The sequence below is a fragment of the Lates calcarifer genome, linkage group LG4 (assembly GCF_001640805.2).
Source record: "Lates calcarifer isolate ASB-BC8 linkage group LG4, TLL_Latcal_v3, whole genome shotgun sequence".
In the NCBI taxonomy this organism is placed as follows: Eukaryota; Metazoa; Chordata; class Actinopteri; family Centropomidae; genus Lates; species Lates calcarifer.
In genome coordinates, this window is record NC_066836.1 from 14045773 (window position 1) to 14073523 (window position 27751).

General features: G+C 41.6%; 2 protein-coding genes across 29 annotated transcripts in view; one reads left to right on the plus strand and one right to left on the minus strand.

Annotated features, from left to right (window-relative positions):
- Nucleotides 1–334: 334 nt before the first annotated feature.
- Nucleotides 335–9029, minus strand: LOC108883529 (cullin-3). Its single transcript, XM_018676771.2, has 16 exons — nt 8725–9029; nt 6464–6661; nt 6264–6377; nt 4600–4760; nt 4292–4406; nt 3969–4197; nt 3689–3834; nt 3421–3597; nt 3105–3275; nt 2853–2960; nt 2484–2608; nt 2279–2375; nt 2009–2143; nt 1664–1850; nt 1108–1253; nt 335–935 (listed from the first exon to the last, which is right to left on the minus strand). The coding sequence occupies exons 1-16, from the start codon at nt 8782–8784 to the stop codon at nt 804–806; spliced, it is 2301 nt and encodes a 766-aa protein (XP_018532287.1). The 5' UTR covers nt 8785–9029; the 3' UTR covers nt 335–803.
- Nucleotides 9030–9428: 399 nt separating this feature from the next.
- LOC108883530 (muscleblind-like protein 1) overlaps nt 9429–27751 on the plus strand; it is a 49410-nt gene continuing 31087 nt past the window's right edge. For 4 of the 28 annotated variants that reach the window (XM_018676779.2, XM_018676783.2, XM_051070052.1 and 1 more), the window contains exon 1: nt 22594–23182. The gene's annotated coding sequence lies outside the window, so the exon portion shown is untranslated. Of the gene's footprint in view, nt 9561–16453; nt 16698–17675; nt 17870–18385; nt 18498–22585; nt 23183–23248; nt 24160–27751 lie in introns of those variants that run through there. The other 24 variants (XM_018676782.2, XM_018676789.2, XM_018676785.2 and 21 more) reach the window with 16 other exon arrangements.

A 27751-nucleotide genomic window follows, 5' to 3' on the forward strand; every position in this document is an offset into this window, starting at 1 on the left:
GCATTGTGACTAGTAGTGTACAACCAATCATGCATTGTGCTATCACTGAGAGAAAAATGATCTGGTATGTTTTATTTGCATGACAGCAATGATGTAATTAATAATGCAAAGAAAATGACTTGAGTAGTGCTGGAGAGTGTTTTAACATTTTCCTGATAAGCTCACTATATAGTCCTCTAAATAGTATTCCCCAGATAGTCAGTAGGAGGCAGTGACTGACTGATTTCAGACACAGCCATACATTTTTTTGGGGGGGAATAATGTTTTTATACAAATATATAAGACAAATGTAGATGATGATGAGCAAAGCATTTCTGTGAGAAACTACAGAGCATCAATACTCATTATTTTTATTTTTTGTTTTTTAACAATCCACATTTGCTGTTTTTAATAATTTTATTATTTTTATACAGTATTGAAACAAAAAAATAATGTGGTGCATTCACATTTTTCCCAAGGGATTCTTTGCAAGTTTGATCTCTACAAGGGTAAAACAGTGAAAAGCTTGAAGCTGGATCCATCCATGTTAAAACTCACAGGGTTTGGGAAGACTGGGCCTGATTTAAAAATCATGTAGGAGATCTGATGGATTTTTTTCTGTGCCAACATTTTATTTCCCATTTATGTGTGTTTACTGTGTTTTTGTAAGGGACAATGAGTCAGGTTCCCAGCGTTTGTATTGAAAAGAAACTTTGAGTCCATGCGTAACAACAGTCCAAAGAAAACAAACATATCCATATCCCGCCCCCGCCTCCCCCCCGCCCTCGTCCAGTCTCTTCCTCGTCTCCTCCACAGTTTGTTTTCTATGCAACATAGGTGTACACTTTACGATCCTCTGGTGTCCTCGCCAAGTATTCTCTTTCTATTAGTCCTTCTATACGCTTTTTAATTACCACAGGACTGGGAAGGAAGCGTGCCCGGAGCTGCTGAGTCACCTGAAGACACAAAGTTATAAAATGTAAGAAAATTGCACTGTTCTAACATTAAACATTGATCTTTAAATTACATTTCTCTTAAGTTTTGGGATCAAGAAACAGAGACAATGAAAAATGAAGGAACTAAAACTGCTGCATTATTAAAGCTAAACAGACCCAAATTTGTCCTTACCTCCGCCACCAAGACATTGTGCTGCATCTTCTTCCTCGACTTCATGATTCGGACAATGGCTGCCTCTATCTCATGCTTTCTGTCGTCATCCACTTTCTGCCGCGTCTCTTTCCTTTCGGGGTCCGACTCACCTTGTTTAGCAGCAACTGAGAAAGTAGGACACAGGGACAAGATGAGGCATGAGAAGAAAATGAAGACAAACCATCCAAGAAGCTGCTTCTGTGATGTAGTTGAGAAGTGATACTGAGGTATTCTGCTCATATTCCAGGCTAAATGTGTATTTAGTACTTTACACAAGGTATTGAAACAGTAGCTATTGAATGCTAATAAAGCAGCATTCTCATACCTTAGTTAAAATGACAAGGTGACTAAGTTTTACAACAACGTACAGTGATAATGAACCATTTAAAGTATAGAAAGAAATCCAGTGTCAGGTTTCACATTTCCAGAAACCCTTGAACCAAAAATACATTGTGCCACAGACAGTAGTGGACATCCACAGCTGAAATGTCAGCTCTCTCTAGTGATGTATATGTTGTACACAAACTCCGCTCACCTGTCTGTATTTTGACTCTGTGCAGTTTGGAAGTAAACTGATCATTGACTGTAAACACGTGGCCGTTTTCAATCTCCTTGGACTTTGGCTCCTTGGTGAGAACTCTCTGTGTGGGCTTCCCACAGGCCAAAGACTGCAGTGCTCGCACTAACTCCCGCTCGGGAATATCTGTCTCCTGCTGGATCTCCTACAGACGGGGACACAAGTGGGGGACAAGTTTGTAAGAAGAGAGGGACACAGATAACTACAAAACTGTGTGCTCACATGGAAGGATGTGTCCATGTCATACATTGAACAAAAATAACCTCTATACAGATTAAAATAGCCGGATAAAGGTGCCCCCACCTCAAAAGTGCACTTTTCTCTGTTATTGAAGAGCATGAGGATAGTCATCTGGAAGGTGGAGACTTGCAATATGTGCTTCCTGGTGTTAGAGCCTGTCACCTGGGCACCTCCCACACCCACTTCTGAACCATCCTCCTGCAGATGAAGTGGACGTGAAGGAGAATTAAGACGATAACCATATGAACTTTGAGATGTGCCCTCAAGAAAACAAGTCTTTTTCCATTTTCAATGCCAAACAATATCATTGCATTTTGTACATTTTGCTCCTACCTTTTTAATAGCTCCATAGAAAGTTGCGTTTAGGTCTGCCCCACCCATGTGGTGCTGCAGTGTGAGCTGTCTGCCACTGTGCTTGGCGAGGTAAAACCTGTAAAATAAAAGGCGTGATCAAGTTCTTAAGAATCCACACAAAACTACACTGAGCCACACCACATTGTCTGTAGAGTAAAACACAGAGTCAATTTAAGAGCGTTACCTTCTAAAAACTTCAAAGGCGTGTCTAGGAGCAGGGGGGATGGTGCATTTGGGGGTTGCAGACTGTGTGGGCCAGTAGCCAGTAGTGAGGACTCTTACTGTGAGGTCCACACCACTTAGAGATGCCTGAAAGGGTTGCATGGAAGTTACACACAACAATGCTGGTTTACTTTCTGTAATATTCTGATGCAGTAATGATTAATGACTGAATCACTCCCAGTCCAGTGTTTTAAATCTTCCTTCATAAAATTTTGCATCATGAATTGTACTTTAAAATCGACTCCATGTCAAAAACATGGGTTTTTTACATGTGCCTTGTTTAAAACAGTTTGTGTCTTTTTTTTTTCGAAAGTGTGTCTGACTGCCTTACCGACGTAGTTTGTATGTGTTGCCTGAACTCATCCATGGTGGTGTTGGAGATGCTCATGTCTCTAAACATCCCTTCCAGTTTCGAGGTGAACTGACAGCCACATTCTGTCTGCAAAGGAGGAAGACAGAGAGCAATGAGTTGAAACTCAGGTTGAAGGCAGCGAAATAGGAGCAGAGAGGGTGATATAATGAGAAACTGTACGGGGGGATGTTTGCATTTACATTTGTGTCCAAAACCTTCACATCCTTTTACCTTGAGCTTAGAGATCATGTTCTTCTCTGAGTCGTCTGAGACACTCTTGTTGCTGAGCAGCCTGCGACCCAGATGCTGCTTGTAGTACCTTTCAAACACATCCTTCTCCTGCATAAACCTGAACAGCACCATGGCCTTGTCAAGGATTGACTCTACCTCCTGTTCTGTCAACTGGACAAATAAGACACGGGGGAAAAGAGTGAGGCTATGTCCAAGACATGCAAAACCAAATTCATTTCTAGCAGAGAGTAAAAAAGTTGGCAAAGATGAAATATTTGCTATGCTGGTTGAAAGAAAGTTCTCAGAAGCCACATACCCCTTTGACTCCCTTCTTGAGCTTATCATCAATGAAGAGTGACAGGTACTCTGGAGAGCGGGAATTGAGGTTGAGGAAATACTCAAAGTCTCCAGCTATGGTTTGTTTGAAGAGTCTGTCATTGTTGAAGGACTCCAGGAGGAAGCGATCAAATCGTGTCTTCAGGTCTAGCAGGCCCTGGTGAAAAGGCAGTTACAAAGAGCTGACAAAATCTATATCGCTCAACAAAAAGAATCAATATATTAGACTCGCTGTCAAACATATTTACCTGGATATAGTCGACAGGGTTCTTGCCCTCTCCCTCTTCTGACACCAGAGCTTTGCCTTGCTCTCTCAGGTAAGAGCTCATACACTCGCACATTGTTTTCAGGCCATTTGGCACACGACTGAACAGCTTGTACATGCAAGCCAGGTCTGAGACAGAGACACAGTGGGGAAAAAAGAGGAAGAAAAAGAAAGTTCACAACACAACAAATTTCTTTGTACAACTGTTTTTTTTCCAAAATTAAAATAATAATTAAATGTATGAGTAATTGCATTATTTTTACCTTCTGTTTTGCCATTCTTTAGCATATGCACAAGGCCAGAGTTCTCCATCTCTACAATGGTCTTCATGTGTTTAGAAATTAGCTCCCGCTCCACCACCTTGACAATGGGCTCCTCTGTAGACTTGTCCAAGCAGTGCATAACTCGCTCAATCTCTTCATTGATTCTGGCCTCTACCTTCTTTATGTAGACACTGGCACTGTTTTCAGCTAGGAACTTTTGGCTCTCCATCTGAAAGAGCAGAAATTGTGTGTTGTTTTATTACAAGGACTTTGAGTACTTAGAAAAAACACAGAGTCACCAAGAAAACCTACCACAGACTTACCTGGAAGAATTCAGCTGACATATCTAAGAAAGGTCCCTCAAAGTCCTCTTCATATACAGATCTGCCGTCGAGGCCGAGAATCATTAGCATCTGGCAGGCATTTCTGATGGCCCCCCTGCAATGAATGATTAAAAAAAAATTTAGTCAGTTATTAAAATGACCATTAAATATACAGATTTAATAATACAATTTACTAAAAATGGATGACAAAAAGTTTTAACCATTAACCAAAAATATGTGCATCCTGGAGAAGTCTTACAGTAACAATAATCCTTCAGATCAAACGGTGATGTAATGCTCCTGCATACCTGTCTACAACCTCTCCCTTCCTCTCACGTGCAATCATGTCCAGTAATGTCTGTCGTAAGTGGTCTCTGATGCAGCCATAGCGCACCACCTGGTCCCTGAATATGATGAGGCCGAGGTTGTACACATTCTCCACATTGTTTTGTTGAACATAGACCCGGTCCTGGGAGACAAGAGAATGGGGTAACGAAGACATGAGATACCACATACATGCATGCCTAAATCTGACTCAGTTACATTCATATAAATGAATGCATGTTGAAAGATTTACGACAAATGAAAAACACAGATAAAACTACTGAATATATTTAATATTCATGTGTGTTTTTGAAGGATTTTTATTCTTGTCATTGTTAAAAAAAACCTACCTACATCTACTGTAATTTGATGTGGTGCAAAGTACTTTTTATATGGGATAAATATGCCAGTAAAGCTTTCATTATACAGTATACAATCCCAATGACAGGTTGCAAAGCTTTTATGAGGTCATTAGAGTATCCGAATAAACGAATGGCCAGTGTCTGAATTATTCCCAGAAACACACGCCCCTTCCAGATGGCATAAATATACAGTGGGGGCATGGGTGATAAAATATTTATAATGCCACTATACAATGCCACAGTAACAAGATTTGACAGATATTATTAGTCCAGAGTGACTAATATTAATCAGTGCCAAATTAGAGGTGGTGGATATTACATGAGAGGAACTGAATTGCTGTTTTTAAAAATGTGTGTAAAAAAGTACTTATTTTTAGTCCTGCCAACTTCCAACAGCCTCTTTTATGAGCTTATGGGGTTTGGCTTTCTGATGCCTCTCCACTTTTTTTACTTACAGTAATAAATGAGTGGGTGAGTTTGCAATCATTACTTTATATTACCACATAAAAAACACAGTAGGCAACGGGGCTTTCAACATTTAAGAAAAAGCACACACTGACATGCTCCAGGCTGTACTAATATTAATGAATAGAGCCTAAAGAGAAGCAGTGAATTGCAACTAAATAAATATACCTGGTAAGAACTGCAAAGTCACACTTGCTGCATCTGTCAAGCTCCTCACTAGAGGTCAGCATGCAGGTAACAGCAGCAGGCTGTGAGTCTGCAGTAGTTCAACAACAGAAAGCCAACTGTCCGGGGCAAAGCAGGACAGGAAAAGAGAGACTGTAGAACAAAAGAACCCCAGGGGAGCTGTGTAGTCTCTGTACCAACTGTGCCATTGTTTAGCCTCCACTAGTGCCTATCTCAAGGGCTCACTCGCTCACACACAGCACCACAAACACTTTGGACTTGCTGCAGGCTTAAGTAAATCAACTAGCTGTGCCAGTTTTCCACCAAAACAAATAAATACAGCAACAGAGGCTCATTGTTACTGTTATTGCAAATGAAACAGCACCTTACAATCAAAGTCCAGAATATGATGGAGGTGAAGATTGGCCACACAAAAAGCCATTTCTTTAAAAGCACAAAATTATTCATGACACAGAGTAAGCACCATAATCCACTTACAAGGCAATGCAGCCCATGAGGCAGACCTATAACATCTAGTCTATTCTCATTGACTAAAAAAAAAAAGAACTGCATGATAGTGATCCTTGTAAATAATCTACAACTGTCCTGTTTACTTAGTATGACAAAAGGCAATGCACACACATCAGCCTACCTACCATGTACATGAGGATGTCTCTAATCATAACCATGGCAGTTTGATGGTCATTCCACGCCTGGTTCAATGTTTGCAGAAAGTTATTATTTAAAGAGTTCAGGACATCTTCCCGTACCTGTAAACACAAACAGATCAGGTCTTTAAGACAATGTTAAGACACTAACTGTTAAAAAAGAGGCACATTAGAAGAAGATATTTTACTTTGTTGATGAGGTGCTCTGTGACAACCTCCCTCAGGCCTGTGTAGAGCTTCTCCCCATGCTTGTGGAGCACCATGGTGTAGGCGTTCCTGTACAGCTCCTCAAAGCTTAGTCCACTGTTGTTCTTCCTCTGAATCTCCTGGATGGCATTCTTTAGAAGGTCCCAGATGTTGTTCACATACTTCTCATCCATAGTCATCTAGGGACAGGCAGAAAGATTAAAGTGTGTTTATCTGAAAAATGTCTACTCTTCATTAATTCAAAACAGTAATGTCTTCAAAATATAATTTAGTAGAGCAAAAATACATAAAAAAGATCCATATATGTCCAATTTATCATCTAAGTCGTTTATGTCTAATAGTAGTTCAGCTTCAGATTTTATTTTTTCGCTCTTACGTCCACACTAAATGATTTCTACCTTGCAGTGAGGACAGAAAAGACATAACTATGTAAGTACATGGTAGCAATTTGATCAAGCATTGCAGTGCAGCAGCACAGGAGCTGCTAGGTTTGGTTAACAGAAACCCATGACCAAATCAGTGGTTTATATCAACAGCAACAGTCAATCATGTGGCAGACATGGATCCATAACAAACCAATATCATGGCAAGAGGACAGTTAGATACAATCACACACGGTATTGTTTAGGTTGTGATACAAATTCAACACAAAGAAAAGTAAAACTGAGTGGACTGCCTGACACCAGCAAACAGGTAACCACATACCTTTTCTGTCTACCCGTAATGGAGGCTCAAAAGTGCATTTTAAGTTAGTAACCTGAGATAGAAAGTCCTTGGGTGTTAACATTTCTCAGAAATTGTACCTCTAAACCTGGACATAGAATGAAGAGAGGGTACAAAGGCAATCATGAAGTGTGTCAAACTTCTCTACCATCATCGGTGTGCTGGCTGTTTTGACTCAAAGTGAAAATACTCATCACCACAGTTAACCCTCACATTTCTTCAATTATAACTTGAGGGTTAAAGGTAAGACTAGAACTTTTATTATTAACATAATATTCTAAGATTTTTGTCAATCTGTATACCCCACACAGTGAGGCATACAAGTTTTAATTTGGGGAAAGGAAAGGACTAGTATTGCGTCAGTAATCAATATCAACTGATACTCTGAAATTGGTACCCAGAGAGAAATTATTGTTTGAGTGTGTCCCTAGTGAAAAGTAACTCTAACTTGAAGGTTATATAAATTTCTATTCAAATAAATTATAAGCCAGGGTTTTTCAGATCACAGGATGAGCTTTCCTCAATACGCATGAGAAATACAAGAGTTGTAACAGGATCAATTCATATTCATCCTTGAATTAAAATTTGTTATAATAGTGACTGGGGCCAACTAGTAGTGGCTTCATAGTAGTCTAGGTGACTGGTCTTGCACTTATATTTTAGCTCAACGTCTGAAAAAGGGTTAACTGTGTTCACTCAGTCATACGCTCACTGAGTCACTCTGCAAGACACCCACTCATAAACCTGGATATATAAGAAACCCCGTTTATCTTTGTTTCACACTGACTGTCTCAACAAGGAATGGAGGGGTGTTGCAAAGACTAAGTGGGCAAGACTCCATAATATCCCAAAAACCTGACAAGTATGTTCATATCCGGGACTGGGATTGTAATTCAGCCCGTTATTCAGGAAATGGTGATGAAATCACCGTGTGACAGGGGTAATAGTAGTAGCAGGTAGCTGGGTTGGCAACATAAACAACATAAACTACTCAAGTTACCTTAGGCGTGTTTACTGCTGTCTCAAGTTAGGCTAAAGTTGCGTTAGCTTTCAAGCTAACACTACATGATTATGTTTTTCTTGATATTTATAAAAGGCCAAATGCGCGCTGCAATGAAATACCAACAGCCAAAAGAGCTTGCCGTTACCATAGCGTAATGATACTCGCTGAGTGACTGCAACTTGGCTAACGTCAAGCCAGCTAACACTCAGGCCTGTTACTAAGCTAGCTATCAAGTGCTAGTCTCTCACTGAATAAGTTTTCTTATGCTAACATTAGCTCATGTCAGACGACGACTCCATCCAACCGAAGAACTGACATTAAATAAAGCTGAGCTAATACCACACTTAATGCTCTTCAGTTGATTTGTCCTGCTAATAGCAGTTTTCAGTTGGCAATGACTTGTTTTTCTCGATTGACCAGCTAGCTAGCAGGCAGTTGCTAGCATAAAAACCTGTCATCCCCGATACTCGAGTCTCAGTTAGCGTCTCGGAGTTCACAGAGCCGGTAAATACTTACAGGAAAGGCTCGTATCCTCATCTTGGTGTCCTTCTTGGAGGGGCCTTTGAGGTTGGACATGATTAGTTGGAACGACTTTCGTTTCTAAGTTGACTTAAAGACTACATGAAAGGCAGTTGCTAGTTTGCTTTCTATGCCAGGAAAGCGGCAGGGAAACTCAGCGACCTCCCCTTTGGGAATTAGGTCGGTCTGTGTGTCTGTTATGTTGTTGTCACTCGCTCTCTTCCCAGTGGTTTTTTGGCTAATGTTAGCCTGGTTGCAGTGATGGCGGACGGCTGTACTCCACTGCGCAACGCCGAAATCTCGCGAGAGAGAAGTCACTACACTCACTGACAGGTGCACTCCACAGGTTCACGATAACCGCTCACTCTTGTCACACCATGTTACGTCGTTATGATATTAATATTTCAACAAAAAGTAAGTAAGTAAGTAAGCTGTGAGTACTAGTAACCTAATAACAGTTCGGAAACAAAATACCTCGTGGAACGTAAAAAAATATTGACAAGAAAGTAAAAGACTTTATTCAGTGAGAGTGAGAGGCTACACAGTTGTGGATCACGTAGCTTTCATATCACCAAATCAAGCTAGCTACCGCTTTTGAGAAAGCACACACGACCACCAGTAGGTCAGGTATACTCAAATAATATTCACTGTTAGATGTGTTTAGTTTGAACATGCTAATTGTCTTCTTTGCTGTTTTCCAGTCCACCTCTCGCTCTTGACACTGTCCAGCTGCAAATTCCGGTGGTTGACCAGTGGCTGGAAGACTGAATATCTTCTCACTGTCATAACGACGCTTTCTGAGTAAGAGAGAGAAGAAATATAACAACAAACAGGTGAGTCCTGAAAAAGTAAACATGTAAGAATATTAATTTCTACAAAAAAAGTCCACAGGAATAATAACTTTAAGTCTATCACAAAATTATACCAAGAACTTGCCTTAAAGTACAGTAAAGCCACAAAAATCTCAAGCCTCAAAATTATCACATATAGTCTAATTAGTGTATTTCTGGGCTAATCAAACTACAGTCCTCTGCTTCTACTGTATCAGTTAACGCATAGTGCTAATAACTATAACATAAATGTACCTCTGCACTCTGCTGTAATGATGGGAACTGTTGCATTCTTTCGGAGATGGACTCCAGCTGCCCTCCTCAGCCCCATGTTCTCCAGTTCCAGCTTTCTGATTTCCGACCGCATCGCTCTGATCACCTGGATGAGCCTCTGTTCGCTGTCCGTGGTGCTGACTGCACGCATTTCCACCCTGTCTGTATCTTTCTCAGTGCCATCCAACTCACCACACGTCCCCATCTGACCTGTGAACATATGGCTACACACAAGCCCCTTCTCATTCAAAGCTGATCTCAAAGCTCATCATTGGGTCAACAAAGAAATAAAAGGAGCAATCTAGTCTGTCATTAGACCATTGATAGTTGAGTCACGGGGAGAGTGTTATTTTCTTCGTAGCGATCTGATGCCTACCACTTTCCCTCCTCCTGTTAAATATTCATCTACTCTGTCAACATAAAGCAACAATAGGTACTTGGGAGAGGCCCTGTCTGTGGTCTATCAGTGTGTAATAGGGTGAACTGCTTCTTGTTAAAGCTCAGACCACTTCTCAATGTGGACATCAAAATTATCCTACTGTTTTATACATAGACCTTAACTTTCTTATTTCTGCCCAAATTTGTGTACTGTGTGAATGCCGAATAGCTAATTGTCCACACTGATATCCTCACAGTTAAAGCCTTGCTACATATGCACATTTAACTCATAACACAGTGGATATAAGTGTAAAAAATAATTAGCTGGCTGCCATATTTGTTTATGTGTGTTTACGTGCAACTGTGGAATATATGAGAATTTACCATAAGAACACCTTTGCATCATAGGTGCAGTATTTTATAGAAGTGGACATGAGTCACTGAGTGTCAGTTTGGTGCTGCTTTGCTGCTCTCTAGTGTTTAGTAATGCCAGCACCATGCTCAGAGATTAACCCAATGTGAGGCAGAAAAGTATTGTTTCACTGACCTCTTCTGGTTGAATCTGTCAAGTCTCTAGCACCTGCATATAACAGTGTTGTCAAGCTGCTTTATGAATGTGTTTCATGGACACTGATAGAGACTAGTGGACATCAAAAACACATAAGACACCACAAGAATGAGAATAATTTATATACTGAGGAAATACATAGATAAAATTAGTAGTCATAATGTCACCTTTACAGACAAATATAAAAGGTCATTATATTGCAAGGGAGAGAGTGTTCTGCCAGATCCTCTGTGCAAATGGATAGTATCCGGCACTGTTTGTAAATGCATTATTCTGAAGTTTTATTCTGTTCCTTTTAATGTAGTTCAACATATCATTAGTGGACGCTTCTGATGATTGTCAATATCAGTGTTTCGTTTAGCACCTAGAGGACCTCTGCAACTACTGTAGGGTCGATGGCCATTTTCATGTCGCTGCCTGTGATGGTTATGGCACTGTACTTCCTGTAGACAGCCAATCAACCCCCTGCTGCATACAGTTAATGGCAACACATTATATGTGAAGCTACCTGTGCCTGCAGTACTGGTCCACTCAGTCTTCATGTTTGGCTGTCTTCCTCTTGAAAGCTTCTACATTTTATAATATCTAAGAGCTGAAGCTTGACCACTCATTATGATGAGTAGCCTCAGCTTTGCCGTGGTTCATGTAACAATGATGCATTATTGAAAATAACTTATTGTGTACATGTCAGATGGGCAAATTCTATGCATTTCCTTTCTCAAGTAACATCCTCTCTGATATCGATGATGAGGATGGCGTCATGTGAACTGTGGTTTTGATGCAGGATGTGCTGCAGCTACAACCCCAGTGTGTGCACTCACATTACATCTGATGGGCAAATTACACATTACTTTTTCCTACAGAGGTAATATAAAACACATCTATATTTAATGTTTGGTGATGTGGTGTTTGTCACTCTGAGGTCTTTATTGATTTGGTCCATACCTTTGCGTGATGACAGACCCCTTTGCCCTGTGACACACATTTGAACAGCAGAGTGCAGTCCAATATCAAGTCGCCCGTTTGCTTCTGCCATGTTTTGACACCACATTACGTACTCTAAGTTCCTCCCATTCCACAGTGTAGTGTGTAAGCTGTTTGTCTGCTGATAACAACCCCCTCAGCAACAGAGAGATAAACTCCAGCAGGCTGCTGTAGAGACAGCTAACACGAGATGCTGACTGCTAACATGACGGGAGAGCATTGTGACTGTGGAAATGAAGTCTCTGCTGAGTGAAAGATGTCTATTTACAGTGATGCTAAATTAACTGTGATATCACTGTGGTTTAGCACGCTGAAGGAAATAATTTTAATGCTTACTGTTGTTGGCTACGTGATATCAAAGATGCCCAGCAGGTGGCGCAAGCTGTTGTGTGAGTTTAACAAAATTAGGCCTAATGTACTCAAGCTTCACTTCATGTGCAAGCACATGACATCCACCGGCAGCAGGGTAAGCTAAAAGGACGACAGTATAAAGTGGTGCATTTGAAAGCAGAGGTAATTGATTTTTTTGCAAGTGATTACAGAAGCAGAATTTAATACTCTGCTTTTGATTTCAGCTCTTTTCATCACTGCTACTTGCTTTGCAAACATGACACCACAGGGTCAGGACAATATGCAGCTCCCTCCAGAATCCCGCACTCATCATTTTAGCCAAGTTGCTGTTGACCCGGCGCCAACACCACAAAACAGGACAAGTAATTTAATTTGCCACTGCTGCCGACCTTGAAGCAGGGAATGTAGGCTACCAGAATCCCAATAGGGAGGCTTGAAGAAAACGTCCTGGGAGCTGAGAGAGGGGTCAGGCTGTTCTGTCTGTAGCATCACACACAGTCTCCTCACCTCTAGAGGAATACTTTTGTCCTTCAGGCTTGCATGCAGAGATTGAAGAGATTTGTCTATTGGGTAGTGGGATACTATCTCTGAGAACTATTGTGATTATGTTACAAATGATTTCATTTTAGGTTTAGCAGCTGTTATAGTCAGAAGATCCTGTGTATAACATCACAACCATATGAGTATAACAGAATAATGATACAGTCTCTTATAATCATTTCAAAGGCAAAGGCCATAAAGGCCAGAACTGTGCTCTATGTCTGGCATTTTTCATGGCGTAACATCTAAAAAGTATTAAGTACTTCCCCAAAATGTCACCTTCCTCAAAGTGACAAAAACTAGGCAGTTATAGTCAGGAAGTAAACTTCATCATAGCATCGGATAACATAACATGCAGTTAAAACGTTCAGTAAAAGGCCAGTATTGACCTAATCCTAGTCAAGATGTCCAGCTACGTAAGCTTTATATGTCACAAACAAGGATAAGATCATGACTCACTGGATAAATCACACTGAGGTCTGGAAAGTGTCACCTCCCCATAAGAGAAGTGCTAAATAAAACAAATGGCATAGGAGGGTAGGAGAAATGTAGGACACATCTGCTTTTATTATGTGATACATGCCAGGGATGTCTCATGGTACCTCAATCAGTCATGTTTACATACCTCAAGAAATATGTGACAAGAAATGATATGTTGTTGTTCTGTTGATAAGATCAGATCTTTGAAAAACTCAGTATATTTTGAAAAGCCTTGCAGCAAGTTAAGAAAATAATATATTCCCCGGCCTTTCAGAGATTGCTTTGTCATTGTGTGCCATGCGGCCATTTTGTCATTGTGACTTGTCACCACAATGACAATGATGATGTGACATTAAGAGGTTAGATAAATTCTCAAATCCCTTAAGTAAAACAAGCGTTCTGTTACTTTGTAACACATGAGTAATGTCTTATGTGCAGACACATTCCCAATCCCATCACTCATCACCCAGAGGGAACAAATGTACCAATGTCCACTTCCAGCCATGTGATGTGATGTGATCTGATCTGATCTTAATTGCGGCCATAACTTGTTGCCCTATTGAGGTGACACCTTAAATTACCCCGGTGAAAATATCTTGGGTTAGAATTCAATATTGGTCGTAAAATCTAAATATAAGGCCCCAGAGACTAAGCTGTTTCACAGAGCACCGCAGTAGCTGTCTGGCAAAAACATGCACAGGGTAATAAGGCTTGAAAGTGAAGCCCCAGCTGCTTACAACAGAGCTTCTGCTATTGAGATTATTAGTGTAATATTTGTTAAATATTGTAATAGCTTTGATGAAACTATTTGAAAGAACATTTTGAATCCAGTGCTATGCGTCCTTGTCTTTCCAGCATGCCAGTGTTTCAAATAGAAACCTGTAGGTTTTCCAGCCACTCGGCACTGTCTTTAATGACATAGCTCATAGCCACAGTCCCATCCAACAGCCTTCATTATGACTCAGTAATCACAGGCTACATTTGTTTTTCTTTTCCTCTCAACTCGCTCTATCTCTCTTACTCTTTCTCTTTGTAAACCTATAGGCCTCTGTCTCTCTCCCCCTCTGTTTGCCTTCCTCTGAGCAAGACGAATCCAGTAGTGAGCAGGAGCCGCTACTGGAGAAAGTGTTTGTTGACTTTTCGGCACAGACTGGTGCTCTGTAGGGGAGCAGTCTGTTATTTATGGCTCAGGGCCTTATGTGATTGGCTGAGGAGAGATATAATTATGCCTGGCGCTCAGCTTAGCTAGTTTTAGAGTTACAATAGGTGCCATGTTGAGTTCACTGGTTGCCAGGTTACTAAGTGGAGGGTCCTGTACTGTATAGATTTTTTTTTTTTTGATATAGCCTTGAACCCTTTTTCTGTACTTACTCCAAGCCCAGTGAGACATGTTACTTAAAACTATCCAGGGTAATTATTCATCATTACATGAGATTGGATGCAGTCTGGAATTTTATTTGTGTTAAATGATAGGTTCACAGTTTTGCATAGCTCAAGAACAGTCAGTTGAAATTTTGTCCCCCATTACTTACACTTGAAATGCTTTAGGTAGGTATCACTGAATGACGAGTGTGAGCAGGAGGAATGAATACACCAAGCAATAAACGCTTGATTCAGTTGTTATTTCTTTTACCCTAAAGACTGCATTATATTTTTATAAGTAAATGAAATGACCCGCTGTGTATAGCTGCAATTAATCATTCTCAAAATTGGTACAAGCCCAATTATGACTTAGAACAACCCACTCTGTTTCCTGATTTGTTGTTCATTATTAATTAACTTGTGTACCATTGGATCACTGGCTGTTATCTAAATGTCCTGGTGTGACAGGCACTACTTAAACACCCTCAGAGGGCTGTAATTTTATGTTTTATTGATGCCACCTGTCGCTCATTAGCCTCTAGCTATGAAGCTCTGTATCTGATTGCACGATGACAGTTACTGAGCTCATCGTTCGCATGACTGATGTTAGGTGATAGAGGGATTTCTGAGGAGCTGCAATGATTTCCAGTGAATTGCACTATATATGGAAGTGAGAAGACTGGAGTTGGAGAGAGTTGGATATGGAAGAGGCAGGATAAACAAGTCTCAACAAGCATCTTAATAACTGGTGAAGGGGCTGACTTACAGCCAAAGACTTAATGAAACACAGAAGTTCTTTAAAAATTGGAATATTCAAATTCCTGTGGGGGGGGGTTAATTGAATTAATAGTTGTCCGTGACACAAGAGGCATGAATAATTCTCTTTACAAAAACAGTTATGGATATTACCCTAGTAGCCTTTATCTCCTCATTATGCAGGGTGGTCAGACAGGGACCTTGAATAGACTAATGGGATTATGTCAGTTTGAATCGGGCCCTTGTGAGGGTTAGTCCGCACACTTGCAGTAAAACAGCAGCCATGTATTTGTCTGCTCGCTATAGGAGGTGGGAGGTGAAGATGAGACTTCAGCACTCCAGCATAGATAATCCTGTTATGTATTCCATACCATGTCTTATGTGATCACTGTCTTCAATAATATGTGTAGTCGTATCACAAGTAGAAAACACAGGGATGGGAAAGGAGTCGAGACTCAATGAGTAACCCTCATCTAATCCATTTATTTTAAACACATGAGCTACCAAGGTTGATAAATAGTGATGTGTCTGTCTTTGTCAGGAGTGCACAGAGATGCAGCACTGCCTTTCCTGACCCCTTTTTGGAGAGAGACACATTTCAACTTATTATACATTACTTTGCTGTTTTGATCTGTGTTTTGTAGCAAATGTTAGGGTAATTCAGTCACTGTATATAGAAATACCAAACAAGTTGGGAAGAAATGAATTCATTCTAAGTGTTTACTCTCTCTCTCTGTCAAGTGAAAATCAGCCAGATCATGATGGAGAAAAAATACACTTCTAGGCCAGCAGCAGTGCAGCCGGGGTTATTAGAGATTACATGACATAGTGTCAGGGCCTGGCTGAGTGGATAGTGTAAGTATAGACTCTCTGATTAGTCTTCTCTTCACACCTAATTACTGGTGTGATTTTATGGCAAGCTGTTGTAACAGTGGGCACTGGACTGTCATGTTTGAATCAGTTACAGGACCAAGCTGTCCACATAACTACTGAAAGTGGTGTAAAGATAAGATCGTTATAAAAGTTTCCAAACTGGCAGGCTAGATAAACTCTCAGTGTGTGACTCCAATAAATAGGTGCTTTGTTGAAATATTTACATAGTCCCCACAGTGTAGGGCTATGACTTTTAGAGCTAGATAATGATTAAAACAGCACTTCCTTATGACAAAATTTGATTGTCACCTCTCTCCCCCTCTCTCTCCAGCTCCTTAGTGAAGCTAGGAATGCAGTAGTGCCACTTGCAGACCACAGTGTCCAGAGAGCCCTAAAAAGGGAAGGAGTCTCACTCTGATTCCTGGCAGCTCGTGGAGCAGTGGAGGCTAAATTAGGCCTGGTTTCATTGACTTCCAATCCTCCGAGTCCCAGCAGCCCGGCAGCCAGAGGAGGGGAGGCCGGCTGGTGGTCACGGCCCCTGATGATTCCTTAGGAGTTCTCTAGACACCGCCTTGGTAAGTTAAAGTGTCAGATGGAGAGATGATATGTCTAGGAAGCTTGAGATGGGATGTTGCATCTCTTGATATTCTGTGTAAAAGGAAAAGAAACATGAATAATGTTAAAGGTTCTGTGATGCATAGCATTTTAATATCATCAAATCATTATAAGGTAAACTTAACTGGTAGTATAATTAAAGTAAACAACAACACACTATGCTCTCTTGTTTCCTCATAGAGATTTTGAGAGTCCTGAAGGGGTATAAGTATCTATTATTTCTTTTCTTTAATCATCTTTTTACCCTTCAGGTTTGTATTGAGACTGGGAAGGTCCAGACTCCTAGGTTGGGAACCACTGCTTTATGGTACCAAAAGAGATCACCTTGTGGTAGAGAGCAAAAAGAGCTCCACTAAACTTTAAGCAAATGTAACTAACATCAACTAATTATTCCCCTCAGCTCCACCTTTGGCTAAGTGACAGTTTGTGATATCTATAAAGGCTTAGGTGTACAGATATCCATTCAAATTTAATCATGAAATGTTGCAAAATAGCCCTTTTAACTACATTTTTGTTTGTGTTTTCCCCATTTAAAATCACCAAAATGTCAGAAATACGGTCTCGTGAAAATTGTCAGATTTATCTTGGAAGAAAACTACATGCTAGAAACTCATCTGTGTCATTAATCAGTACTAGTAGCTTCAAATATGTATTTTGATTGCATGTCACAACATCAGTATTATACAGTTTTTTTTTTTAAATCTGTGGTCTTGTATTTGAAAAACACAAAAACTGGTTGTAACTTGTTCTGACCTGCCAAGATTTTGTACTTAATTTAATGACAGTATATTACATGAACAAATGCATTGCTTTAACCATCATGTGATGTGTTGCACATAATGTGCAACCTGCACAGTATGTTTTTTTTTTTGCTGATAGAATGATTGTTGTCTGCCTCCCACTCTTCTCTGCTCTTTCCCCCTCGCTGTGCTGTCCAGTGTGATTGACCGTGTCTCTTTCTCTGTGCTGGCAGTCGGAGACAGGTGCTGAGTGCTGCTGAGTGTTGCTGTGTGTGTGGGCTCCAGGGGCCTGGTTCAACATTCCAGTGATAGTTTGATAGACACAGTCCTTAGGGGAGGAAGAGGAGGAGGCTAAATACCTGCACCAACCTCAATGAAGAAGAACTGAGGGGGTAAGTGAAATCTTGTGACGATGTAGCTGCTGTGGGGATTGTGATAACATACTGCAATTCCCCTTTCTTTTTCAAGTCTCTCAACTGCAGCCTTTACAACACCCCACTTCCTGATTTACCGAGCTGTTTCACTGCTTATCTCTCAGGCTGCAAACTGGTCTAATGTCACAGGGACTTCCTCTTTTCACAAACTCACACGCTGTAAGCATGCGTACATGCCTGTGTGCGCATATACATTACACACAAAGAGTATACACGGTGTTTGAAAATGGAGGGAAAGAGGAAGTTATGAAAAGGGGATGCAGAGAGAGGCGGGGATTATAACAAGGTGACCATATTTGGCGTCAGTAGATAATTCAAGCAGAAGATGCAAATGAGATAAGGAGTGGTTGTCATGGAGACTTGATGTTGCGCAGTGATGGTTCACTGTAAACCTGACCACATTTGTGGTATGGCCGTTGCCAAGCAGAAGGTGCTATTATGAGAGAGTGAGAGAGTAGAGTGAGAGAAGTAGAGGAAGAGAGAAATGAAGATGTTAGTTCTTCCCACAATGCATTGCGGTGGTGTGACCTGTATTGAAGTGGCTTTGCCTGTCCCAGTGGCACGTCAGCGAGAGACAGACACACAGGTAAGCTCTCTGTCTGTAAAATCGGTAGAATTAATATCTGTAAATGACTCCATAATGTAATGAGTTGTTGTATCATTTAATATTTCCTCTTTGTTTTTTGTTGTTTTTATTTGTTTCTTAAGATTGTGTAGCTGTGTAATTGATGGTGACTTACTTAGTTTCTCGGTCACTTTCTCTTATACTTTGCAAAGGAGGAAAGTTTCTCTGTTAGAGCGAAGCCAACATGTGCAACATTATTTTGTCTGCACTATGAGGAGGTTTGAGATGTAAGGAGAGTTTATATAATATTTGCAGCAGTATATCTGCAGGCTATGTTTAGAAAGAAAAATTGCTGAAAACTCGAGTGAAACACCTCTTTGCAAAGGGTGTTTCCATTCGTTTTCATTTTATCTCCAAGATAAGCTTCAAACTTGAATGGTGTGCATGCACACACACACATGCACAGTGGTGTCAGATGGGGACAAGACAGTGTGCTATTTCCTCTCTCTGTATTTCAAACCTGACAGCTAGAATTGCACCTGCTTCCCCTCACTGCGTCAAAGTGGAAAGAAGTTAAGAGAAAACCACAAAGTATGCAGCAGGGAAACACGGCTGCAGATTCACACTAGAACAGTGGTATTTGTCAGCGTGCACACATTTACAAGTTTTTCCACTAGCATGTACATTTTTAGTAATGTCTAGCATATTTATAGCATCTTTGTCTCTGTGTGATACTCCTCACGCTTTCGAAAATAACACATAACATAAGCACATAACATAAGCTACGTTGTTTGCAGCCTCCAAAATAAACTATAGTGAAATGGCGGACACTGAATGCAGCTCCCTGCTGTGGACCTTTCTGCAATGCTGTGTACTGTTACAGTTGTTGCTGTGATGGTCTGTAATGGGAGTGTAATGTGTATTTGCGGCCCTAGTGATAGATGAGCCGTCAGAATTTGGCACACAAAAGCTCTGGGACATTTCCTCAGTGGAGTGAGAGTTCACATGGGCCAGCCAGTGTCATTTACAGAGGGCTGGGAAATAGCAGAGCGTTGAGATGATAGGGAAGCTCACGGTGGAAAGAGAAAATAAGGGTGGACGAAGGTTAAGGGTTAGGAGTTGATGGTTTGACAGATGCAAAGGGGTCACCCAGGCTAGACTGTGTTGGCTGAGGGCTATGAGATCTATGAAGATTAGAGAGAAAGTCTGTGGGAGTTTCTAGAATATTCTTCACTTCCTGACTTCCTTTTACTCTGCTCTTTATTTCACTTCCATACATATGTAGGATGTTCAAAACACAGATAAAAAGAAAAATAATTATCAAAATTGATGCCGAGACTGAGATAGCTTGATTTGTGTCCCTTATATAGACAAAGCACCAAATTACCTTGATCCTTCAGTTCCCATAATGCAATTCGATAGTGACAGTACTAAGGTTATGTTCTGAAAAAAGCTTCCTCAGGAGCCACAGAGGACAGTGTACAACTACTTTCACAGACTGAGTAGCACTCTCCATAACTAGTTCACTGATCTTGATGTGTAAAATTGGTGGAATTCCCCTTTAACCAAACACACACGCCTCTTCCTGTTTTCGGTTGGTTAACATCAGTATGTGTGTCACCAGTTTGCTTAACCCCAGTATGTTGATTCCTGTTGCTCAAACTTAAACAGCTCTTGTAGCCTAATTGATCTTATGGAGAGAACAGTGGGGTCACGTTGTCCTCTTATCTGTGAGATACACATGGAGACGTGGAGCAGGAAGTTAAAACATATGGCTGATGTCACTTCAAATGAAGAAATACAAAGCAGAAAAGGAGAAATAGGCTCCTGTTGTACATTTGACCAGATTATACACGGAACGAAACCTGAAAGGATTACTTGTGGAACTGAATGAGTAAACCATCTGGTAACGGCAAAGCTTGGCTCGAAATGCATACCTCTAATTGGATGAGGGGAATATCATCCTGTGGGTTGTGACAAACAGACAAGTGGTTGTGGTTCTTTCAGCGGGGAAGTTTGGGGGAATTAAGATGTAGTCATAAGTGAGAGAAAGTGATGACAGGACAGACACAGAGATAGCATATTAAAAATGATAATGAATAGGAAATATGGACCAGCAGTGCATAGGAGAAAGAAGAAATACGCAGAGAGGAGCAGGAGCTCTGGCGTACACTCAGCTGCAGTAGAAGAGGGGAAATTCCACGTCAGTGTCAAGAGTTTCACAGAGAGCCCAGATTTTTGGAGGCGTTGCTGATGTGTCTCCTCTTGAGCCACAACAACATCAATCACCATGTTTCTTCATTATGGGTCAAAGAGAACTCTAGTTGGTTAGTTAGAGTGAGCCAGTGCTTCCACTGATCAGCAGTAAAACAGACTGCCCCGCTAATCCAAAAGACATATTATATGTGCTCTAGCAGGGCTGTTTCCATGGTCGGAAATAGATCTCCTTCCATCACTAATGAATGATGGTTGGAAATAGATCAAGGCATGCACTTTGCTGTCGTGACTAATAATGCCACTGTCTATCAAAATTCGATTAACTCAGAAAACTAATGCTATGACGTCTTTCTGTTGTCTGAGGTATACGGCATGTTTTTTTTTGGTTTTCTCTGAGTGCACAGACACATTGCACCAGAATATTGGCTAGGTAAAGGGTTAGCGCTGCAGCTGGGGCTCTACCACAGATTGTCACCCGGGGTTTAAGAGCCTGCTGTGTAAATTAGAGATGACTTATCACCAGCTTTGTATTAAACAGAGCTGGGCAGCAATAGAAACTGGTCCAGAGGTAGGGGGAGGGAAGGGGTGGAACAGAGAGACAGCTGAGGCGTGACAGTTTTATATAGGCTTTGGTATATTTTTTCACAATGTCATACATGTACATGCAAATAAAAAAGAAAAAAAAAAGGAAAAAAAGAGAGTTCTTACATCTCCCTATGACCAGGCTGACATATCAGCACATGGCATTAAAGATGCAGGTGTGATCTCAGTCAAAGAGGATTCAGCTATATTATGTGGAATACGCTCTTCTCATAAATTAAAATACATTGCAAACCTATTTAAATTTTCTAAACAGGCAGCATTATGAATGCATGTCATGATCACAATCAAATGAAGTGAGTCATAGACAATATGCACAATCAGTCAGAAAACTTGGCGTCAGCACACAGCTCAAAATCTGTAAAGATTCCTGCAGATGCCAAGGCCACTATCTCCATGGCTACCGGATATTGCAGCATCAGGTCCAAATCAAATTCTTGGAGGCTCCTTTAGCCTCTCCGGCTTTCCCCCTGGATGCTGGGTTTGTGGCGGCCGAAGCCTTGAGTCAACAACAATACAGGAGAGCTGGCCGCAGCAGTTACCTCAGTCTTGTCTCAGTCTTGGTTAGCCTTTTCATAATATGTTGCCGACCTACAACCAAACTGCACAGGTCTGCATCTTTGCGAATAGTCATTTCCAGAGTATTTACACGCTCTGTGTTACTCTGAACGAATAACCACTTACTAGCCGAGTTCAGTTTGATTTAGTGCAGTCCGGTGTACCCTGCTTTTATAGTGTGGGCAAGAGCTGGGGCTGGGCTGGGGTGTCTGAGGATTGCATGCCACAGCAGAAAAGAGGGAGTGAGGGGATCCGGACAGAGGCCAGACCTAATCTGTCACAAACTCCCTGTAAATCTTTCCATAATTCTTTCCTCCACACTCCTTAATCTATTCATTCTTTCCAACTGCTGTTTTTCTCTTTTTTCTTCCATACCTCATTAAACCCCCTCATAGCACTCGTTTCTCTCCCAGTCCTTCCTGTCTGGTTGTGTTTAATATCATTATCACATCTTTTACTTCTGATGCTTTTCCTCACCCTGCATTGTCTTCCTTTACTTGTGGGTTTATCCTGTTGCTAATTCCCTTCTTTTCTCCTACTTTATCTTATTACTGTGTTTTCCCAATCTTTCCTTCCTCCCTCGTCACTCTCTCCTTCCTCAGCCTCACTGGAAAGGCAAGGGCAGTGTAGCTGTAACTGAGCCAGCACTTCCTGGTGTTGTTTTGGGGGGGTGGGGGTGAGGGGGGCGTGGCTAGTCTTCAGTGAGGAAGAGAGGGAGGGAGAGGGGACTGCAGGATCTGTATGCCCAGTGCAGTCAGGACTCCCTCCTCCTCCTCTTCTTCCTCCTCCTCCTCCACAGCTGTTGCTACTGCCGCCCAGCGAGCACCACTTTCGTCGGGCAGCAGACAGACGATCCAGAGGCTGGGGAGTTAGTAGAGACACAGCCCTGCCCGTCTCAGCACAGCTCAGCACAGCCCAGCTCAGCCACTTCAAGAGGCAGGGGAGGGGAGACATTAGCGCACACAGCCAGCGCTGCAGCACACACACACAGACACACACACACATGCACACACACACACACACACACACACACACACACACGCAATCACACAGACAAACACTCCTCCTCTCTCTCTCTCCCTCTCTCTCTCTCTCTCTGGTGCTCGGCTCCGCACAGCTCCTCCACTCATTCGCTGCTGATTCACTCGCTCACTCGCTTGCCTCTCTTCTGCCAGTCGCTCTGCCTTGCTGCGCTCTGCCTGCCTGCCTGAGAATGGTCCAGCCGGTGCCTGGGGGTCTGCTGTCGCGGCCTGTCTGAACACACGCATAAACACACAGAGTCAATCGACACGCGGAAGCACACACACACAAACTGGAGAGCAATGTGAGAGGTAAGATCTTGGTTCGTAACCCTCCTCCTTGTCTCATTGGTTTATCTAGATCTTTCTTCCTGTGTGTGCTGCAGTCTTTACTTTCCAAAGTAAGCGCCTGTGCAGTGGAGCATAGGTAGAGATATGGGGATTGTTTGCCTTAGTGTCTGCTATGCGTGTATGTGTGTATGTTCAGCATGTGGGCCACAGGGTTAACATCTATTTGTTATGGCTTGTTTTATAGATATAGGCACGCATGCACGCTCACACACAGACACACACAGTTAGACACATTCTTGGCTCAAAGCAGACAGTCACACAATAGCTACTTCCTGAGGGTAGCGCTAGTTAGCAAGAAAATTTGCTGGTGTGTGTGTATGTGTGTGTGTGTTTCTGAGTGTGTGTGTTTGGAGGGCCGTGGTTGTTCCAGGAAGCAGTAGAGAGGATCAATAGATCGCCCACTCAGCTTTCATTCCCTCCGTCTGACTCAACATTGGACATGTTGGGAGTTATCCTGCAGGGCTTGGTTAACAAGGGGCATGGTAAAAATTTGTCTCTCTTTTACCTCTTTCCTCCCTTGCTGCGTCAGCCTAAAGGGGGAAGCATGGTTTTGCATGTGTGTATGTGTGTTTCTACGTGTGTGTGCTGTGTAAGGCAAACTCCCGCCCCACTGCATGTAAATTATGTGTGACATGTGAAGCTGCTGCTACCTTATATGGTGAGCACAGTATTTCAGTACAGTAGAATCTTGCCAAGCATTCCGGGTCGCGGGAGGAGAGAGTGTGTGAGAGGGCGACTCTGTCTGTGGGAGTGTGTGTGTGTGTGTGTGTGTGTGTGTGTGACTGAGTGTTTGCATGCGTCTGACAGAGGGGGAGTAACTGAGAGAGAGGAAGAAAGTTGAAGAGAGAAGGAAAGAGGGGCAAGAACGAGAGAGAGAGGCAGGAGAAGACCCAGTAAATGGAGGGATTTTACTTCTTGATGTTTAAACTGGAGTAAAAGTAAGTAGTTTCTTACTTTATTAAGGCTTTGGGAGATTACGTGAGATTGCGCTGTAATGTTTTTCCTTTCTTTTCAGGATTTAAGTTCATCTGTGCGGATTATACTAAGATAAATGGACCGAAAGTATTTTTATATGTGCGATAATATCTGGCAATTTGTCAGACTCAAATACAATAATTTTTTCAAGTTTTTTGCAACCTTTCGTTCTTTTTTTAGAGTCTGAAAACTGTCTGGAAAATAGCAGGATGTGATTCTAGCAAAAAAGAAATCTTATAAGAGCTAGAGAATCTTCAGAGCTTTAAACTCTAGCCTTTTCTCTCTCCTCTTCACTCTTTGTCCTTCTCCTCACCACCTCTGCCCTCCTCCCCCTCGCCTCTCTGGGTTTCCTCTTGGTGGTGTGTCCGTGGTTGGGGCAATGATGAGGAATGTTGTTGTTGTGACTTAGAGGGATTCAGGGTGGCTCAGACAGTAGCTCTCACACACACACAAGTATGTGCACATATGCAAGTATGCGCAACACAGACAGATGTGCAGCAGATTGCATTGTTGAGACTTAAAATCCCCATAGTAGCTCTGCTGCAGGTAGACTGTCAGTTTCTGTCTAGCAGGAGCCTGAGGAACGTGCTGTTGTTGTCAGTGTGAATAATGTCAGAAGTCACATTGCTCTCTCTATGTATGGCTGCATGTGAATTTAGGTGCAAATTGTTCTGCATGAGTGTGTGTTGCCTATGATCTAGGATCTGCCCTACAGACAGGATTATGTGCATGGCTGAATCTGTGCTGACAGGTTAAGCCTTTATTACACGGGGGCTTCTCTGTATGTTCCTACTGTGTTATGACCACATTTCAACCCCTCTGAGCAACAGTTTGACACAGCTTTGGCTGAGTAAGACCCCCTCCACTTAACGAAATTCCAAGCTAAGCTAAAATGAATTGACCTCAACAACTGTGGGAGACACAGTTCCTCATTACACCAGTCTTTAACCTCCAATAATACATATCGTTCCTATTTTTATCAAGCAACCAATAATTATTGGTTTTTGGACAGTGCAGTATAGAGAATACAAAGCTGCTGTTCACCTGTGTCTGAACTACACAGCAGTACTAATAAACAGGGGGAGCAGCATGTGAAGCTGCTGTTTGTGCAGTCAGTAATAAGTGTCTAGTCATTTCTTAGTTGTTCTGTCCAGAGGTACACGTGTCAACGCAAGCCTTGTCCTTGTTTTTCTTCACCCCAGTTGCATCAGCTCCTGCTCACAGCCCTGACGTCTTAAAACTCTCCATCTTTAAAGGAGGCTCAGATAGTTGTAACATTTAATAACACATTCCAGCCCCAATAGTCTCATTCATTCTCTCACTCATGGTTTAGCCTGTGTTTCTACCACTGTGACTGTTCTGGGCCTCAGTTTATTAGAAGCAGGCCTCAACACAAGTCAGTGGGTATGCTACAAATGCATTAGTATCATCTGCCCTCTATGAAAATGATTGACTAAATGAAAATTATACAGATAACTAGTGCAGATAATAAAATCAGTCACCGGTGAAGTATGTTTGCATGTTATATATTGATAAAGAAGCTAAACTTAGGTACTGTGTGTGTCTGGTGATAATGGAATATGTGATTAGACACCATGGTGTATGCTCAGGAATGAAAAAGATTCTGTTCAGTATTTTTCATTGGCCTAAAGTGTATGTATATGTTTTCTTTTTTGTCCTAGGGATAATAACTATCTGTATATATACAGATGGGTGTAAATAAAAAAGGGAAAGGCAACATAAGCATCTTACTAAGGTGTTGATCCACTATGATCTGCTAGAACAGCTTCATTTCAGTATGGCATAGATTCTACAGGTCTAAACTCAGTATCCAAAAGATATTCCCTCAAAATCTGCTACAAGTGTTCAGTTACGTTGAAATCTGATGACCGCTACGATTAGATAGCATATGATTGATGATAATTTTAATATTCACCATTGGTTCATTTGTTGTGCTTCTCCATTCATTCATTCAGATTTTTCCTGAATCTGTCACCTGTCTGTATATGTAATGAAATTGTGTCTCAGCACATTGGCGCAGACAACATAAATTTGAGCCAATGAGCCACTCATTAAACCATAAGGCCAACCATTATCTTCACTGTCCGCTGACTTCACCACATCCTTACACACACAAATGCACACAAAGATGCAGTGTTGAACACAGGCAGATATTCATCACAGCTTAAGAATACTCAGTGTCAGGACACATAGAGGTTTGTGTGTTTGTATAGGTTTGCATTTGTGTGTCCTCTCAGTTTGTGTGTGTGTGTGTGTGTACGCATAGTTCAGTCCATGTATGCTAAACAAGAGATCTCATTGTCTCCAGAGGTTTGCTCTCCCAGAGGAATCAATAGGCATTGTTTGTCGTGTGTTCCTTGCCTAAGACTCACTTTCAAAACCACATTATTTAATCCAATGACAAATAAGTCAGTGAAACTAACTAGTTGGGAGGAGATGATGACTTGATGATGATGCCAAGGGGGATAATAACAATACTAACATGGTGAGGATCACTAAATTTTTTCTGAAGGTCTGTGTGGAGCATGGCTGTCCATGGGAGCTGTGTTACATCAATGACCTTTATTCATAACAAACTCAAAAATAAAATGTTAAATAAACAGTGAATTCATAATTTATTTTAAATCCACCCCAAACCCAACTTAAACCCAGCTGAATTTGTGCAGACCTTACTGGGTGTGATTTCTCACCCATAAAGGTGGTATATAAGAGCTATGGTGGATAGAGTAGCAGCCTTCAGTCTCTGTATGTGTGTGTGTCAGTACGAAAAAGATCAAGAGACAGTGAGGTGAGCATGCTCATGTGGCCATATATGCACTAGTGTGTATGTGTACATGTAAAGGTCAGTGAGGGTGATATTGACATGCTATATCCTGAGCACATGGAGCAGCAGCAGCAGCAGGGCCTGGGGTGTTGTATTTCCTACACCGTCCTCCACTATGATGACCTGCCTCAGCATACTGTCACCCTGACTACACCTCTGTCAATATGCTGAAACCACTCCTTTTACTGAACAGCAGAAAACCAAAAGAGACGAGTGCCTCTTTCTCTGCAGTCAAAGCTGAAAATAGAAGCTCAGGGCTAGAACCTATGGTTTGTTGGTTAGGTTGCCATAGCAGATATTGCAGTATAACAAGTAGCGTATCCTTGTTTTGCTTCAGCTTTAGCACCATTCATACTGCATCATTTAGCCCCAGTAGATTATTTCTTACATGACTTTGCAAATAAGCACCTCCAGTAACTCATGGTCTATGGTGTCAGGCCATGTTGAACTAGACAAATATGGCATTCACTCATTTTTCAGGAAGTCTTATCATAACTGTGAACCACACCTTCTTTCTTGTTGTCTCTAGCAGTTTGTCACAATGACAACTTCAAGACCAGCCCAGATTAGTATGTTGCTTTGATTACTTTAACTCTTCCATCAGTTGAGACATGCCTTCATAACAAAACAAGCTCTCTGTGTTCAAGAAAACTTCCTAAGCTCGGAGCACCATCCATCACAGTCCACCGTGCAAATTACTGGCATGTTTT